General features: G+C 43.3%; 1 protein-coding gene across 1 annotated transcript in view; it reads right to left on the minus strand.

The window, feature by feature from the left end:
* LOC126200350 (odorant receptor 2a-like) overlaps positions 1 to 8,782 on the minus strand; it is a 57,901-nt gene extending 49,119 nt beyond the window's left edge. Inside the window, exon 1 of the mRNA XM_049936704.1 lies at positions 8,766 to 8,782. Coding sequence (XP_049792661.1) covers positions 8,766 to 8,782 — 17 coding nt within the window. The remainder of the gene's footprint in view (positions 1 to 8,765) is intronic.
* Between the last annotated feature and the right edge of the window lie 11,839 nt (positions 8,783 to 20,621).

Genomic DNA, 20,621 nt, shown 5'->3' on the forward strand with positions numbered 1-20,621 from the left:
GCTTATAAATGTTCTTTTGCCAGAATTTTTGTTTACGCTCTCCATGCTTCATCCAGCTCTGATGTACGGCACATCCTACTGCATTCCTTTTGTGCGACAGTTGTATTGAGGGCATACTTCACCCTCCAGATTCAGATTGATTGTAAAGGTACCCCTTAATTGTAAAGATACCTTTTTAACTATCACTTCGAGAAAATCGAACTACGACCATGAATGTTAGTGACGCTGTTAGTAGACCTTCTTAACGTAATCAACCTCCAATGCGCCACATATTAACCAACGATGGGTAACGTGACGGAGCCCTTTGTTGCAGAAGTCTGTATTTCGGCTGTTCAGGAAACGTTTGGCCTTGAATATCACCTTCTTTTCGTTCTAGAAATGCCTGAAACGCAATGGTTTCTCCATCCGAGGAAAGAGATTAAAGTCGTTAGGTGCCATATCCGAAGAATACGAGAGGTGAAGTATAATTCGCCAGCCCGATGAAACAGCATGTGTTGCTGTGTCCTGTACGGGGTGAGTTGAGGAAACTTCGTGAAGCAAGGAAAACCCTATGGGTTAGAGTCCAGCTACTCTTCACCTTGACATCTCCTTACGATTATAGTCTGTCAGCCCTACACGGCAGTGCCAACAATCAGTCAGCCTCACCTTCCCCGATAATAGTTTACTCTCTGCCTGTTTGGCTGTAGTGAATCCACGTGTTCACACAATTTGCTTTGCTTCTTTACCTCAGGGTCATAAAAATTCTTTCAGAACCATAATAAAGTCTTTAATCAACGGATGGGAATCGTAAACATACAGCCTACCGCCGGCATAATAGACACCAAGAGCTTTAAAATATATATTTTTTCGAGTTCAGCTACGTGCAAAGATACTAATATCCGTAACATACACTGGTGTCGCCGGCCGCGGTGGTCTCGCGGTTCTAGGCGCGCAGCCCGGAACCGTGGGACTGCTACGGTCGCAGGTTCGAATCCTGCCTCGGGCATGGATGTGTGTGATGTCCTTAGGTTAGTTAGGTTTAAGTAGTTCTAAGTTCTAGGGGACTGATAACCACAGCAGTTGAGTCCCATAGTGCTCAGAGCCATTTGAACCAATTTGAACACTGGTGTCAAAAGTTTTCGATCATCTATCGCAGTTATGAATTTGTGGTTAAAACAGGGATTTCTTTTTGAGTATTCTATGATATCCCCGTTCGGGTAATAAAACAACTTTACGCACGTAAAGACTAAGCGCCTGTATTGTGTACTTGACAATTTGTTCGTACAGAGGAGAGCTGACTTGTATCCATAACATTGACGTGTTTTTACGTACGATGGTTCTATTCGATTAGGATTCATTCCTTCGGTTGTTTGTGCAGCAAGCAGTTCGCGTTATATTACAGCACATACGTACAGTACAGTACAATACAGCACATGCATACAAGCGCTACGTAAACAAAGAACGCTTTATCTCCGATTCAAGAGAAGTGAAAACCTAGCTGACAAACAAAAGCTGAACGGAGCGAAAATGAGCGTAAGGAGAGCAATGAGAGAAGCGTTCAATTATTTCGAAAGTAAGACGTTACCGACCGACCTGAGTAAAAACCCTAAGAGACTTTGGTGGTATGTAAAATCAGTAAGTGGGTCAAAATCATCTGTTCATTCTCTCAGTGAACACACCGGCACGAAACGAAAGATAACAGAGAGAAGGCCGAAATACTGAATTCGGTCTTCCGAAGTTGTTTCACCGCTGAAGATAGTAACACTGTCCCTCCTTTCAATCGTCGTGCGAACGTCGAAATGGCAGATATTGACATAACCGATTGCGGAATTGAAAAGCAGCTACAGTCGCTTAGTAGTGGAAAGGCTTCAGGACCAGATGAGATACCTATAAGATTCTATAAAGATTATGCGAAAGAATTGTCTCCCCATCAGGCAGTAATTTATCGTAGATCGCTTGAGCAGCGAATGGTACCTAACAACTGGCAAAAAGCGCAGGTCATTCCCGTTTTTAAGAAAGGCCGTAAGACAGATCCACAGAATTACAGACCTTATCGTTGACGTCAGTCTGCTGTAGAATTATGGAACATGTTTTATGCTCAAGAATTATGACGTTCTTGGAAAATGAACAGCTCCTCTATAAAGATCAACAGGGATACCGCAGACAGCGATCCTGCGAAACTCAGCTCGCTTTGTTCCTCCATGATACCTACTGCGCAGCGGACAACGGCGCTCAGGCTGAAACGGTGTTCCTTGATTTCAGTAAGGCACTTGACACCGCCCCGCATTGCCGTTTAAAGAAAAACTACGAACTTTCGGAGTATCGGAGCAGACCGGCGATTGGATTCATGACGTTCTGTCAGATAGAACTCAGCTTGTCGCTCTTACCAGAAAGAAATCGACAGATGTAAAGGTAATATCCAGAGCACCACAGGGAAGTGTGATAGAACCGTTGTTGTTCATAATATACATAAATGACCTAGTAGAAAGCGTCGGATGTTCTTTAAGGCTATTCGAAGATAATGCAGTTCTTTATACCAAAGTAGCAGCGTCGGAACAAAGCAGAAGATAGTAAGAATGGGCAGAACGACCTGCAGAGAACTGATGAATGGTGCAGACTCTGGCAGTTGACCCTGAACGTAAATAAATGTAACATATTGCGCATCTACTGATGTACAGCTACACTATTGATGATAAACAGCTGGAGACAGCGTCTGCCATAAAATACCCAGGCGTAACTATCCAGAGGGACCTTAAGTGAAATGACCATATAAAACAGATAGTGGGAAAAGCAGACACAAGACTCAGATTCATTGGAATAATCTTAAGGAAATGTAACTCATCCACAAAAGAAGTGGCTTATAAAGTGCTTTTTCACCCGATTTTTGAGTATTGTTCATCTATCTGGGATCCCTATCAGGTAGGACTGATAGAGGAGATAGAGAATATCCAACGGAGAGCGGCGCGTTTCGTCACATAATCGTTTAGCTGGCGAGAGAGAGTTAAGGAGATGCTAAACAAACTCCACTGGCAGACGTTACAAGAGAGATGTTGTGCATCACGGAGAGATTTACTACTGAAATTTCGGGACAGCACTTTTCAGGAGGAGTCAGACAAAATATTACTTTCCCGCACATACATCTCGCGTATTGACTAAGAGGAGAAAATTCGAGAAATTAGAGGCAATACAGAGGCTTACCGACAGTCATTCTTCCCACGCACTATTCACGAGTGGAACAGGGCTGGAGGGATCAGATACTGATATCGAAAGAACCCTCCGCCACACACCATTAGGTGGCTTGCGGAGTATGATGTAGCTGTAGATGTAAATTATGTGCATCTAGTAGTGTGCTAGTATACCTGATCATGTTCGTAACATATTACCTTCTAATGGGACAAGCAGGAAATTGGAACTGAAAAATTTGCTGTAATTATACCTCTGATTCAGAAAGGCTATTCTGCTAGGGCTATAGCAAAAAAGGCTGACATAGGTCAATCTACAGTGTTGTATACAATGCAACGGATCACGCAAACTGATGGCAATGCAAGTGTTTCGCGATCCAGAGGACACCGAGCAACATGACATGGGGAAGATCAGTTCACACGCGTACTGGGTAAACGTCAGAATATTTGCACAGCAGCTGAAATTCGCAGGGTAGTAAATAGTATGTGAGCTGCTCCAATCTCGATCCCAATAGTACGATGCAGTCTTCGTGAACAAGGTTTCAATGGATGCATACAACCTTCACCACGTAACCAAAATATGGTGAAAAGATTGTACTGGGTAAAGCACCATAAAAACGGGAGCGTGCAGCATTGGTACACGGAGTTATTCACGGACTAATTTGAGTTTGAGGAATGTGGAAGCCGTCGTCGAATGTTCGTTCGTCGACTTCGAGGAGAATGTATGAAGAGGCAGTGTGTGACGCCAAAGGTGAAGCATGGTGGAGAGTGGCAGTGGTGTCGGGATGTTTTATGGGTGATAAATTCGCTCATGTTGTGAGAAGAAATGTAACATTCAAGAAGGAAGAATACCACACGATAGGGGACCAACAATGCAGTTCCACCTGGAAAGAGACTTATTGGTCGTGGATTTGTTCTGTAGGAGGACATGCTCCTGATTTGTGCAGAGAGTATACCAGTAGAAAAGGGAGTGGCTGGGAACAGAAGAATATGATTTGGACAAGTCAGTCATATGACTTCTTTTCCATTAACCTCTCATAGGATGAACTTGAAAAGGGATGTGAGAAAAGTGAGATGATCTAATGTTGAAGGTCTATGCGATAATTTACGAACTTGTTGGACTGCCATAGCTTCAAAACCACTAAAATATCTTACCTGCAGAATAACAAGAGTTTGTGCAGCTCTCCTCAGAGCAAAGGGTGGGTATCCTGAACAGGCTAAAATATAGACCGTATTGCAACGCACTTAACGACAGAAACAAAAAAATACTTATTTTCTTGGTCTATTCAGTTTGTATGATGTGTTTGTACATAAAAAAGTGTATAGATTTTGTCATGGGTGATACATATCTTTTGGTCGGTAGTGTATCTTAAAAAGTATCCAAGATATTTTAACGAATTACATGAAACCAAATCAATTAGGGGAAATGTAGATGAAGTGAAATATCTTCAAGAGGAATCTACACAGGACCTTCCTATCATTTAATATTAAAACCATGTATGATTCGATCATCAATAAAGATACGGCAACGAACGAAGAATTGTACAATATCCACCCCAGTACAACATTCAAATGTGAAACATAGGTTTCCTTCGACATGTCAGTTCACACGTTGTCTTGTGGAACCGTATCTTAGCCTCCTATACACATGTAGGAAACTTCTGATCAGATTAATCCTAACAACATTCCACTTTATCTGCATTTCTTCTAAGTGATTTTGCTTACTGTTCATTGTTAAAAATTCATAGGTTTTTTAAGAGACGCTACTGGTCAAATGATTTCTGTCATCCATGATAAAAGCCATATGTTCTTGCATTTCATACGGTAACAACCATACGCAAGATTGAGATTTTCACTCTTCAGCGGAGTGTGCGCTGATATGAAACTTCCTGGCAGATTAAAACTGTGTGCAAGACCGAGTCTCGAACTCGGGACCTTTGCCTTACGCGGGCAAGTGCTCTACCAACTGAGCTACCCAAGCACAACTCACGCTCCGTCCTCACAGCTTTACGTTTGCCAGGACCTAGTCTCCTACCTTCCAAACTTTACGGAAGCTCTCCTGCGAACCTTGCAGAAGTAGCACTCCTGAAAGAAAGGATATTGCAGAGACATGGCTTAGCCACAGCCTGGGGTATGTTTACAGAGTGAGATTTTCACTCTCCAGCGGAGTGTGCGCTGATGTGAAACTTTATGGCAGATTAAACTGTGTGCCGGACCGAGACTCGAACTCTCGAGTTCGAGTCTCGGTCCGGCACACAGTTTTAATCTGCCAGGAAGTTTCAAGAACCATATGGATTATATAACACAATCCCCTTTTTAGCGTCAGTAGCTATTTTATTTTATATTGCGTTTTGATAAAGCGTTTCTGTTGCAACAAGTCGCTGTCGAAACTGATGTCCCTGTGGTACCCATTCAGGTTGTTTTGTGACAGTGAAGACAATTTCATACGCTAAAACCTGTTGCTGCTACAAAACTACTCAAAAGAGAATGTATAGTTATATTGCGCAAGGAAATATCTTCTCAAATCTTGAATATTCCATACCAGGTTGGCATGTTACAATCCCGTCAGCGGTGTAGACCGCTAATATCAACAGCGATTGCCAGCACAGTGCCACACTCTTCATTGAATTTGGTAGATTCATCACTGTCTGTATCTGTAATCTAAGTACTGCTTTTAGAAAATGACTGACTGTCAAAAGTTATGCGTCACACTTTGACAAACAGTTTATTTCCCTGTAGAATGTGAAACTAATAGAACAGAAAGAGTTCTTTACCCACCTTAATTTCTCTTTGACGGTCACACTAGGTTTAGAAAGTTCCTTTCACGTCTTGCAAATCATACTTCCGAAATTGCTCTGAAGTAAACTTCAACGTTATCTAACGACGTAATATGACCCTTTTGCTCAGTACTGCAAATTATTAAACTCAGGAAAAACACTAATTACTGAGACCATAAACCGGAAGCCATTAGGACCGCTGCTGACCGATTTATGGGCTATTCACTTCAAAATGGTTCAAATGGCTCTAAGCACTATTGGACTTAATATCTGAGATCATCAGACCCCTAGGCTTAGAACTCCTTAAACCCAACTAACCTAAGGACATGACACACATGCATGCCCGAAGCAGGATTCGAACCTGCGACCGTAGCAGCAGTTCTGGACTGAAGCGCCTAGAACCGCTCGGCCACAGCTGCCGGCGGATATTCACTAGTCCCCTTGTTTTCACCACTCAGTCAAGTTAACAAGCAATATACATTCCTTAACTGCTGTCTTACTGAAAGCGCGCAACTCTCTACACGTAAATGCATTGTAATAGGATAGATAACTACGTAATCAAAATAGTACAATTACTGTCGTCCTATAATAGTTAAAATGATATCAATACCTTTTTGTAAGTTGTAAATGATCATAGAAGAGTGAAGGAAGAACGTTTGATACATGTCGAATATTTTTGTGAATTCCTAACGTCAAATCGGGTAAGCAATACAAAAGTAACATATATTCATGCAAACAGCAGGCATTCGCAACATGACGGCCGACTTTAGTTCCCATACGTAGAGTGAACCACTGAAAAACGAGTTAAATTTCTTGTCACACCCGTTTCTTTAATGGTTCGCGTTATTATGGTGATGGAAGCGCGAATAATATGTGACATTCTTAAGTGAATGATGGGTTGAGCGCTGCAAGCACTGTATTGAGCCTGTGGTCGTTTTCATAGTTCCGGAGCGTTGGCTACACCAACAGTGACCACCTACTGTCGCAGCTCTCTGTCTCGATAGTGGTCAGCTGGGTTCCTTGTGATGATTCGTTCGTAATATGGAACATAGCAAGGAGAGGGTCCGAAATTAAGTGCCCAGATCAAGTTGATGAAGAACTTAATTGTAAAATAAAACGAAGAGAGTTGCTAATGGAAGCACAATGCGAAATCACTGGTCAGAGCCAAAATTTGTCGACTTGTTCATAGTCTAGTATAATCTATTAAAATAGTCCAGCAGAAGAGCAAATTGTATAATATCCGAAGGCGGCCGAGTGTACTCCCGAAAGGCATTACTAAGAGATTTTGCACGATGAAGTATTTAGTTTAGGGCTTAAGCTTAATATGCGTGTCTATAATATACCGACGCTCTGAGGTAACTTCTCTTGCAAATTTTCCATCCCTTCTTAAAACCACATTCTAGAAAATATGATCTGTGGAAACGACTCTCTGCGATTATACACAGATGGGTCGCTGGTCAGGAGAACGGTGAAGATGAACTCAGTGCCATTTGGACGGTTTCGTATGAAGCATAAAGTTTTAAGCGCAGATCACTATCGTTAGCATTCGCACGAGTTGAACTCGACCGCCGTAAGTATAGTCTGGGTAATAGTAGGGTATAGCGACATAATGTGGAGATTCGCCAAGGCTCATTTGAGATTCCTTTTAGCCCTAGGTTTCTGTTAACGGAAAGAATTTATTAACTTTAGAACAAAGATGAACCCTATGGACTCTGTGGTGTGACAGATCCCGAATTGTGTGTCTCGTGTTCACAAAAAAAACAAACAAAAAAAAACAAAAACAAAAAACAACAAACAAACAAAAATTCCATATCTTATGAATATTACCTTTTAACGCTATGTTAATGATGTACGCAAATACTAATTCTAGCCACTATATTGTTTAATTACAGAGTCACTGATTTGTAGTTATCTGATTTTTGGTGTTTGCTTATCATACTGAGAAATGTGTCAAGGAAAATATGTTCAAAAATATTCTAATCTACACGACATTAAAGAATTTTTTAAACTGTGTCTCGATGATGAATTTAAGTACAAAGATGTGAAACATTCTTCCAAAGTGAAAAAAATAACGATTGAAATATCCATTCTGTCCAAAGCGAATTATGCGTACTGCTCATATGTGGAACTATGTCTTATAGTACAAAGTTGTAAGAGACTGGACTTATGAATTCAATCTTTAAGTTCGGTTACATTTTGCACATCACTACCGAGTGCTGTCGTTTCTTTTCTCTAGTCTAATAATGTATCATATTTCTTCTGCAACAGACATAACATACACTGTAAGACAGATGCTGCGTACAGACATATATAAGTCAGTGTGATTTATCAGACAATGTATTAATGTAGGAATTGATTACTGAGAAGCAAACAGTGTTGCACAAAACAACAAAAGAAAAGAAAAGATATGTGAAGTGAAGAGCTCTAAGCATAATTAATGTGGGTTCTTAAGTCCCAAGTGGTAACACGTAACGGATCGGGAAGAAATCGTTCAAACAAACTAAGAGTGTATCGGAAGTTTCACTTTTAGGAAGAGTATGACGTTTATAATATCACCTACATTTTTACGAACTAAATCAGAAAACAGTGAATCTGATGACCCAAATTTTACAATAAAATACAAGTATGCATACAGTGAATACTACTAAAGAAAAGAGGAAGAAAATAAATTAGTATAAACCTTATTTTTCGCCACGGACTGAGGCAGACCTCAGGCGACTCGCTCACTTGCGCCCTCTCCGGGTCCCTGTCGACAAGGAAGGGGCTGCACGTCTTGCGCTGGAATTTTAACGTCGTTCTCGGGTCACGTGGACGGCGGTAGTCTTACGGTATGACGAAGGGCATCTTTGCCCTTATTTGTTTGACATCGCATCGCTCGAAGCTGTAATGTATACCCCGCACTTCTAAAAGTTGTCATTCTTTCACTAATGGAGAGCCTCACAGGCGCGTTAATCATAAATACTGGTTGCTGCAAACAGAGCTGTACAGCAACCAACGACTGCTCTTACAGTCGGTAGAGCGACTGCTGAATAATACACAAGCAAAACACGGAGCACACATTACGTGAACTCCAACAGTTTTAGTCGCAGACCACTATACATTTCTTCTGGACATCTGCTGGCGGGCCGGTTCTGTATGGATTGACTATCAAACACTCGCACCCGGAAGCACGTTCCATCAATAAAGAAAAATTCGTTCTACGTGAGGTGATAACACCTGTGCCAGACAGCACGGAGGTCGTTCCCAATTACCTCGTGGCCAATGTAGAACACTGCCTGTAATTTAACTATTCTGAGAGGTATTAAATTTCTTTTTAGCGTCGATATCCTTATTCTGAGGTTAACATATCTAAGTGGAGATGAAAAACGGTTCCGTTACCACGAGAGGACATAAATGTTAACTGAACAGCGGCACTGTCATCCCGGGTTGCAGCACAATATTGCAATGCATTTGTGTATACTTTTTTCAACCTTTGCACTATATGAACTTTGGGACCATTAAGAACACCTATCCAGACTTGTCATACCTTTAAGCAAGTCCAGGGACGTTATTTTCTTCATTTTGTGAATATATTCGATTCATTAGACAGGATCTCGTTAATAAACAGAATTACGTAAGTCCGAGTCACTTTCCAAAATATAGGAAAATAAAATAAATATGAAAACTGGACCTTCGGTGTGGAACTAAGCAGAGGGTCCCCCATTTAAATAATGATCACAGTCGTGGTTCATTTGTTGTGGCTATTGCAGACTCTATCATATCAAGTCCAAAGCTTATTCTCAATTCAGATAGTTTGATTTGCCGCACATGCCTCTTTAAAAACAGCATTTGGACAACTATAATTTATTAAGGGTGTGCCTTATAAAACCAAAGTAGTAGTTGCTTAGATTCTCAAACGTCAGAGAACGCATGCTCCAGTCGACGCCGTTTGAAGAATTTTAAGGGATTTTGTTGATGTAATCAGTGTCTCAAGACTTAAAATCACAAAGAACCTTCTTTCGTGTTGAACAACTATTTTTGATATTAGGTACAAATCAACGAAGACTAGCAGAATATGGCGCATTTAGTTACAGGTCTCAGTCAGTGTTGCCATATCGATATGCAGGGGTAAACATAGGGGCGACATGGCTCACACGTCATGGTGTACTGAAAATTTTAAACACTTAAAAGAAATTCTCGAGTCATGCTGTACTATGAATGGAAGGGAACTGTTCTGGCGTAACCACAAGGGCCGGAACGGAAATATGGAACGCAAGAGCAGAGAAGGCGGTGAGGAAAAGTCGGCCAATGGCGCACGGAATCGGACCGCGCCGCGTCTAAGAGCGACACCTGGAAGAAGTAAATATAAACGTCGCTCCTGATAGCCTCGGTTGTCAGTTAGGTTGGAACCCGGACAGTGTTTACTCGCGAGGGCGTGCGCGTTCTTCGTTACGGACTCAGTGTTGCTCAGCGTTGTGTAGTTGTAGTGGCTGAGTCGACGTTGATGTCTCGTTCGCCCTGTAAGGCAGCATTGTTATTTCTTACGCGTCCCGTTACACCGGGTGTACATAGGCGACAGGTGTCCGTGTCTATAGTGTAAGGGTAAGTGAGAAATTGTATGTTGATAGGTACTAATTTTTGTCCTAATCTTGGTGGACTAGGGGAATTCAGTTGCTCTTATGGATAAACTAGAGCACATTTCCAAAACACAAGAATTCATTACCCTTTAGATCAGGAAGAGTGTGGATACAGCACTGGTACACATAATCTTTCAGATATCCCCACAACCGGAACTGTCATGTATTCAGGTCGGCGAATCCGGAAGGCCAAACAACTCGAAATTGTCTACAGATGATGCTGTCAGTAGCGAATGTTTCTGGAAGCATATCTTTCATCTTGCAAGTGACATGTAGCGTCGCTGTTTCCTGCATAAAAATGGTGGTGTGATCATACAACTATATGCATTCTCGAAAATGCAGATATCACCGTACACCTAACAGACCAGCAAGATGTCATCTTCTCGAAGAAAAACGGAACGTGAATGAAGGAGCTGGTGAAAAACCACACCACACAGTTACTTACGCTGGCCTCAGTGGATGTTCCTACACAGCAAGTAGTGGAGCAGAGCCCCATATGTGACAGTTTAGTGCATTCACGGTACTGTTCAGATTAAAATGTGCATCGTCCATCAAAAGAATATACACCGGCAACATGTCATCCATTTCCATGCGGGCCAAAAAATTAAGAGAAAACTCACGGCGTTGTAGCCTATCTTGGGTCTTCATTTGGTGTATGTTATGATTCTTGTAGGACTACTAATGTAAATGCGCTGTCGACCATGTGAGAGACAACTTCCATGACACAACTCGAACACATAGCTGCAGAATTTGAGGCACGTATTGCACGGCCAGCTACAGTATAGCTACAGCAACTCCATCAGCAACTGACATGGGAACGGGCCGCCTCTTCTCACTGCCTCCCTTTCCTGATCACGTTCTTTAGCCCATTTATTGACATGGGTCGTCTTTGTAGCTATTTCTGTCGGCAATATTCCTGCAACGCAGAGCTACTATTAACGCCATTGTGTTAACTTTATCAGTAGTACACGATCTTTCTTCTCAATGGCCTTTTCGTTTCTTATGAAAAGCTTTAACATTATTAACGCTTTAAACCAACCGTCACTTCACAGAAGGAATCAACATGCGTAGCCAAGGCACAAACAGCATACTGACAACAAAATGTGAAACATTAGGCATTCTGTCTGCTTACAGCGTCATATATTCACCTGGTGGCAGAAATTGGAGATATTATTTGTTCCACATACTCCACGAGTGCATCAATTAATGAACATAACAGTGACGATTCAGAGTCATGTGATATATAGAGCCCGGAACAGTGTCGGTTTAATTACAAATGGTTCAAATGGTTCTGAGCACTATGGGACTTAATATCTGAGTCCCCTAGAACTTAGAACTACTTAAACCTAACTAACCTAAGGACATCACACACATCTATGCCCAAGGCAGGATTCGAACCTGGGACCGTAGCCGTCGTGGGGTTCCAGACTGAAGCGCCTAGAACCGCTCGACCACAACGGCCGGCAGTTTAATTACATCCATCTGGTATAGCATGCTTAAGATATTGCGAGTCATAACAATGCTAGTAGATTCACTATATATTCAGGTGAACAGGTATATTCCATTTACCTATGTTTGCAAATGTCGTTTGACACTATACCTCGTTGATTGATAATCATAACACATCAGTGTTGTGTTTTTTCAGCAATATGTGATTGGATCGGCGTATGTACGCAAAAAAAAAAAAAATCGCAGTAAACTGCACTGGATGTCGATCTAGAAATGTAGGATTGTCCAACATTTCACCTCACACACATCAGTGAAAAACAAGTACGGTTGCAATAGACACTTCAGACCAAAAGTTTTAACTTTGATACGGCCATTGATACATGCCCTCCCACTCACTGTCCCAATCCTTCCATTCCCCTCCTTCCTTCTCCCTCTCTTGTCCACTCTCTTTGTCCTCCCCCTCGCCTCTCCTTCCCTGCCATAACATCTGCTCCGCCATTCCTAAGCCAAGTCCCTTCCCCCACCTCCTCTTTCTTAAACTACGCCAGCATCTTGCAAATACACTAATCAGAGAGTTTCTAGGCAAGTACACATATTTAGCTCTTCATCAGCCACCAGCCACGTCCCTTTCTTGGAAATGGGCCAGTTACACAGCTCCTAAGCCAATACACCTATTTAGTTATCTAAATAACAGCTCGGTATAGAAATGAAACATCCAATCAGACAGCTCGTGCCACAAGAATGGGTGAGAGGACACGGCATCTTTCTCATCCGGTGGTGATGGAAACTTTGTTAATATTCGCCACGCAGGTTGGAATAGGCATCTCTGTCACTTACCTGTGAGTTAATAAGGTACGAACAAGAATAATAGATACAGATCTACAGATCATAAGAACAACACTAGGATGTTATGCAGCACTACTAAGTGTAGATTACAATTTCAGAACGGTACAACCAGTACTTTACTGCTAATTTTAAGTCGCGTTCTATTGCACACAGAGCTGCCAACTGGACCACTAAATAACCCCATGCTACAAGCTCACTTTATCATAATGTATGAAGCATTTATTGAGTTGTGTACTGAACAGTCGATATATCAACATCACTTAACAAACGTTATCAATAATCGTTATGCTTAATTCCTTTGCTGACAAATGTCTTACGTCCTTAGTTCTAAGCATTAAAAATTGTGTTTCGGTTTCTACTTGTCTTTTCAGTTGTGTATATTTTCTCTCTCAGTTCTCTAAATTCCGTAGTTGTAGCACCTGATAATTTATCTTTCTTTAAACCCTTCTCTCGTTTACTGAAATACTGGACGTTATGAATGTTGTTGTTGGGGTGAGTCTATGTGTCAAACACCTAGCCACAGCTCTTTTAATAAAATCATGAATATGTGAGGTAGTTACATTAGAAATTAAACTATCTGTCTCTGTGTAACAGATTTTAAAGCTTTTTCCCTGAAATTTCTTCAGCATATACTCATAACAGAAACCTACAAGTAGCGTTTAAAATCATCTCATTTAGGCATTCCTATATCTAATGCTCAGGCACTGCCTTAAGTTACTGTATGAATCACATAGTTTTTACCATATAGTGTGAAAATCAACTTCTTTGGAACTTCTGGCTTGATGCTGCTTAGTGATGATATTATTTTCTCTGAGCGTAGTGGTAGAAATGGCTCTGAGCACTATGGGACTCAACATCTTAGGTCATAAGTCCCCTAGAACTTAGAACTACTTAAACCTAACTAACCTAAGGACATCACACACACCCATGCCCGAGGCAGGATTCGAACCTGCGACCGTAGCAGTCCCGCGGTTCCGGACGGCAGCGCCAGAACCGCTAGACCACCGCGGCCGGCGTAGTGGTAGATCTGAATCAAGGTCAGTGGTAGTTTTTGGATACTCATGGCGTGGTTCTACTGTATAACCGATGTCTGAATCATGATGACTGTTCCATGTTCAGATAATACACTAGCGCACCGTCTAGTGTTCCAGAGACTGGCCAGCGTTATTGACATACGTTGCTGTCCAACGTCTTTCTGGTTGGTCAGGCAGGCCAGCGTGAAGCGACGTGCAGGTCTGCTGATGCCCTTTCGCGAGACATGACGACTGACTCTCATTAAGATAACACAAGTGCATCTGCTAACGTCTCAGAGGAATTTACCTGCTGTCATAATTTTCTAGTGGCAGCTCCCACTCTCAGTCTGTAGTCCAAAATAGGCTGTTTGATATGCGAACCCCCGTCTCTTTCGAATTAGCAAATTGCATCTTATGTGGTCGTCTTTGGGCAGACGGTATGTTTCATCCATTTTGCAATTAAACCTTTCAGTTCATTTTCTGTAGCAAACTGAAACTTCAGACAGTCACAGCTAGTTCTCTAAGTTTATCTTCACCAGATATTACTTTATTATCGCATGAATTTTTTCCTGACGTTTAGATTCTAGCAAGAAAAATAATTACTGTACCAGTCTTTCCAGATTATTTCAGTGACCTTATTGGTGTGAGGTGATGTTTCGTGGAAGCCCACATTTAAATCTGTAAAATCTAGATCATTTTCGTTCTCTCCACGCCGACACATTTCCTGTATGTATTTCATCACCCGTCTTCAAATTATGAAATATGAGACAATATAAATCTCTGTATGTTGAGAAAATCATGGCACAGTTCGAGTGATATGAGCTGAATCATGAAACAGATAATGGTACCGAAAACTAAACATGCACTCAGAAGCCACCTCATAGACAATTTAGCTGTCATATTTAATCTTTAATAGATTAGTTCAAATGGCTCTGAGCTCTATGGGACTTAACTTCTGAGGTCATCAGTCTCCTAGGACTTAGAACTACTTAAACCTAACTAACCTAGGGACATCACACACATCCATGCCCGAGGCAGGATTCGAACCTGCGACCGCAGCGGTCGCGCGGTTCCAGACTGTAGCGCCTAGAACCGCTCGGCCACAATAGATTAGTGACTGCAATTTCTAATTCTGCTTTACCTATTTTCATTCACTGTTATAGGGGAAGAATGTTGTACTCAAGTATGAGACGAAAATGATGTCTGTCGACGTCTAGGCACCCGTAAACTACGTTAGTGTATTTCCAGGTGAACAAGACTTAGATAAGACATGGATGAGAATTGGAAGGATATCAGAGATCATCGTATTCACTGTGTATATGGGTCTTTGGATTATGAGCTCTTAACATATTTGAAATATACGACAGAATTGTGTAAGATAATAGACAAATTTCAATGAATTGGGTGAAAGTTGGAATGAAACATGAGACCGCCACTGGCTTTATGTTAATGTTTTTGTAAGGCCACTTGTTATCGCTATAAACCACTAGGAAATTGATAACACTATCTGAAGGTATCTAAAAGTATATAAGATATTGAAAGTACCGAGAAGTACAGAAAAACCGCCATAATCACTGAAAAATATTAGTAATATCGAAGTGTCTACTACCATGTTCTACACTCCTGGAAATGGAAAAAAGAACACATTGACACCGGTGTGTCAGACCCACCATACTTGCTCCGGACACTGCGAGAGGGCTGTACAAGCAATGATCACACGCACGGCACAGCGGACACACCAGGAACCGCGGTGTTGGCCGTCGAATGGCGCTAGCTGCGCAGCATTTGTGCACTGCCGCCGTCAGTGTCAGCCAGTTTGCCGTGGCATACGGAGCTCCATCGCAGTCTTTAACACTGGTAGCATGCCGTGACAGCGTGGACGTGAACCGTATGTGCAGTTGACGGACTTTGAGCGAGGGCGTATAGTGGGCATGCGGGAGGCCGGGTGGACGTACCGCCGAATTGCTCAACACGTGGGGCGTGAGGTCTCCACAGTACATCGATGTTGTCGCCAGTGGTCGGCGGAAGGTGCACGTGCCCGTCGACCTGGGACCGGACCGCAGCGACGCACGGATGCACGCCAAGACCGTAGGATCCTACGCAGTGCCGTAGGGGACCGCACCGCCACTTCCCAGCAAATTAGGGACACTGTTGCTCCTGGGGTATCGGCGAGGACCATTCTCAACCGTCTCCATGAAGCTGGGCTACGGTCCCGCACACCGTTAGGCCGTCTTCCGCTCACGCCCCAACATCGTGCAGCCCGCCTCCAGTGGTGTCGCGACAGGCGTGAATGGAGGGACGAATGGAGACGTGTCGTCTTCAGCGATGAGAGTCGCTTCTGCCTTGGTGCCAATGATGGTCGTATGCGTGTTTGGCGCCGTGCAGGTGAGCGCCACAATCAGGACTGCATACGACCGAGACACACAGGGGCAACACCCGGCATCATGGTGTGGGGAGCGATCTCCTACACTGGCCGTATACCACTGGTGATCGTCGAGGGGACACTGAATAGTGCACGGTACATCCAAACCGTCATCGAACCCATCGTTCTACCATTCCTAGACCGGCAAGGGAACTTGCTGTTCCAACAGGACAATGCACGTCCGCATGTATCCCGTGCCACCCAACGTGCTCTAGAAGGTGTAAGTCAACTACCCTGGCCAGCAAGATCTCCGGATCTGTCCCCCATTGAGCATGTTTGGGACTGGATGAAGCGTCGTCTCACGCGGTCTGTACGTCCAGCACGAACGCTGGTCCAACTGAGGCGCCAGGTGGAAATGGCATGGCAAACCGTTCCACAGGACTACATCCAGCATCTCTACGATCGTCTCCATGGGAGAATAGCATCCTGCATTGCTGCGAATGGTGGATATACACTGTACTAGTGCCGACATTGTGCATGCTCTGTTGCCTGTGTCTATGTGCCTGTGGTTCTGTCAGTGTGATCATGTGATGTATCTGACCCCAGGAATGTGTCAATAAAGTTTCCCCTTCCTGGGACAATGAATTCACGGTGTTCTTATTTCAATTTACAGGAGTGTATGTTTTAGAGGCTCTATCTACATTCATCGCTTACAACTTTTGTCCATATTTATCACGGTGAATTTCGTTACGAAAGTAGAAAATACATCTGTAGCACGAATTTACACAGTTTATAGATAACAAGATACCGCCCACGTCTGTGAATGCATTCTAGATCAGTGTTAGGTACGAGACACCGCAACACAAATGGAGAGCGTCACCTGGAGTTCATTAAGTTGCTCCTGCCACTTAGCTTTAAGGGAACGTTGCTAGTGATATTACAAAGCAATCATCTCAGACATTCATGCTCACCTACAGAATATGAGCCACTCGCTAATCGTAAGTGAGCTACTTGCCTTGGTATGAAATTATTTAATTTAAAACACACTGCATTTCGACAAATGCTGGTGGCTTCATTTGAAGTGCATAACGACATTGCTGGCGATGTTTTTATTTAAACTTACAAATATGTTAATAATATGTCTAGTAGCTAGCTTTAGTCTAACGTGTTGTACTGAACATAGCTCTTCAACAAACCCTCGACTCGCGAATTACTAGCGCTTTGCCTTTCCAGAAAACGTTCTCCACGTGTTGATTCAAGTAAGTTGGGCAAATTATGACTTGCTTGATGTGAGCATCAACAATTTCTTGAATACAGACTTTAACAAGTTTCGACTTTCCAACAAAGCTTGCTTCAAATTGCTGACTAAACAGGAAGATACGTAATAAAATCAAGGTAGCCATTAGCAGGTGTAAGCCATTCCTGGTGTTGCCAGTATAGTTACCAGTCCAGGGTATATGTGTCACTGAGATATTTTGTGTATACACATACACAGTTCTCTTTAGCTTCAAAGAGTAAGCCTAAGGATGTTACTACTAATATACTCAGTTCTTATACACTCCTGGAAATGGAAAAAAGAACACATTGACACCGGTGTGTCAGACCCACCATACTTGCTCCGGACACTGCGAGAGGGCTGTACAAGCAATGATCACACGCACGGCACAGCGGACACACCAGGAACCGCGGTGTTGGCCGTCGAATGGCGCTAGCTGCGCAGCATTTGTGCACTGCCGCCGTCAGTGTCAGCCAGTTTGCCGTGGCATACGGAGCTCCATCGCAGTCTTTAACACTGGTAGCATGCCGTGACAGCGTGGACGTGAACCGTATGTGCAGTTGACGGACTTTGAGCGAGGGCGTATAGTGGGCATGCGGGAGGCCGGGTGGACGTACCGCCGAATTGCTCAACACGTGGGGCGTGAGGTCTCCACAGTACATCGATGTTGTCGCCAGTGGTCGGCGGAAGGTGCACGTGCCCGTCGACCTGGGACCGGACCGCAGCGACGCACGGATGCACGCCAAGACCGTAGGATCCTACGCAGTGCCGTAGGGGACCGCACCGCCACTTCCCAGCAAATTAGGGACACTGTTGCTCCTGGGGTATCGGCGAGGACCATTCGCAACCGTCTCCATGAAGCTGAGCTACGGTCCCGCAACCGTTAGGCCGTCTTCCGCTCACGCCCCAACATCGTGCAGCCCGCCTCCAGTGGTGTCGCGACAGGCGTGAATGGAGGGACGAATGGAAACGTGTCGTCTTCAGCGATGAGAGTCGCTTCTGCCTTGGTGCCAATGATGGTCGTATGCGTGTTTGGCGCCGTGCAGGTGAGCGCCACAATCAGGACTGCATACGACCGAGGCACACAGGGCCAACACCCGGCATCATGGTGTGGGGAGCGATCTCCTACACTGGCCGTACACCACTGGTGATCGTCGAGGGGACACTGAATAGTGCATGGTACATCGAAACCGTCATCGAACCCATCGTTCTACCATTCCTAGACCGGCAAGGGAACTTGCTGTTCCAACAGGACAATGCACGTCCGCATGTATCCCGTGCCACCCAACGTGCTCTAGAAGGTGTAAGTCAACTACCCTGGCCAGCAAGATCTCCGGATCTGTCCCCCATTGAGCATGTTTGGGACTGGATGAAGCGTCGTCTCACGCGGTCTGCACGTCCAGCACGAACGCTGGTCCAACTGAGGCGTCAGGTGGAAATGGCATGGCAAGCCGTTCCACAGGACTACATCCAGCATCTCTACGATCGTCTCCATGGGAGAATAGCATCCTGCATTGCTGCGAAAGGTGGATATACACTGTACTAGTGCCGACATTGTGCATGCTCTGTTGCCTGTGTCTATGTGCCTGTGGTTCTGTCAGTGTGATCATGTGATGTATCTGACCCCAGGAATGTGTCAATAAAGTTTCCCCTTCCTGGGACAATGAATTCACGGTGTTCTTATTTCAATTTCCAGGAGTGTATATTTCTACTAGCTTCCGAGCATTTTCTTCCTGCTACAAAATATATCCTGGAAATTCTGGAATAGTATGATAGCTCCATCTGCAAGCCGTCGGTGGAGAAGAGGATCTGCTACAGATAGTTTTGTGGCCTCTGATTATAAATAATGGGTAAATCGTCTGCAAAATGTGCTAAGGTAAGTGTGATACTCTTGAATGTATTTGCTTCCATTGTTCTTTTAAAAGTGAAGTGCGCACAGGTGTAACAACTAACTACGATTAGCTTAAGGTTTCAAACATTCATTTCAGGGTAGCAATTGCAACCTACGTCCTCATCTGTTTGCTGGATGTAATCGAATCTCTTTCCCAGGAATGTCATTTCTGCTAGCCGTAGTCTGTTTTTTATGTCCTCCTTGCTCCGTCCATCATTAGTTATTTTGCCGCCTAGGTAGGAGAATTCCTTAACCTCATCTACTTCGTGATCACCACTTATGATTTAAGATTCCCGCTGTTTAATTTTTGTTATTTCTCATTACTTCCTTCTTTCTTCGATTTAGTCTCAATTCATATTTTGTGCACAATAAAATGTTTATTACATTCAACGGGTGCTGTAATTCTTCTTTTCGCTGAGGATAGGAATCTCATCAACGAATTTTAACACTGATATCCTACCATCTTGAATTTTAATCCCGCTCTTGAAACTTTATTTTATTTTCGTCATTGCTACTTCGTCGTATAGATTGAACATTAGGGCTGAGAGACTACATCGCTGTCAAACATCCTTTTTAATCTGTGCACTTCGCTGTTGGTCTTCCACTCTTATTGTAACCTTTTGGTCCTTCTACTTGCTGTATATTACTCTTCTTTACCAATAACTCAACCCCAGTTTCCTCAGTATTTTGAACATATGACACCTTGTACATTCTCGAACGGTTTTTCCATGTCGATAAATAATAAGAACGTGTCTTGATATTTCTTCAGTCACGCTTCCATTATCAACCGCAACATCAGAACTGCCTCTCTGGTCCCTTTACATTTCCTAAAGCCAAACTGATTGTCATCTGACAGGTTCCCAATTTTGTGTATAATATTTTTGTCAGCAGCTTGGATCCATGGGCTGTTAAGATAACTGTGCGGTAACTCACGCACTTGTCGGCTCTTGCAATCTTCTGAATTTTGTGGATGATTTTACCGTCATTGCTTTTAATTTCACTGAAGTTTGTTTTGACTTTTCTGACTCAGTTGGTCCGACTATCGTTTCTTTTTACATCTCTTCACATTTTTCATGTGGCCATTTCGCTTTAGCTTCCCTGCCCTCCTTATTTATTTCATTTCTAAGTGACATATTTTTGTGTTCTTGAATTTCCCTGAACATTGTGGTACTTCAGTGTTACCCACGGCTTCTCCGAAGTTAGCTTCCTTGTACCTATGTTTTTCCCTAT

This window comes from Schistocerca nitens, chromosome 1 (assembly GCF_023898315.1).
Source record: "Schistocerca nitens isolate TAMUIC-IGC-003100 chromosome 1, iqSchNite1.1, whole genome shotgun sequence".
Taxonomy (NCBI): domain Eukaryota; kingdom Metazoa; phylum Arthropoda; class Insecta; order Orthoptera; family Acrididae; genus Schistocerca; species Schistocerca nitens.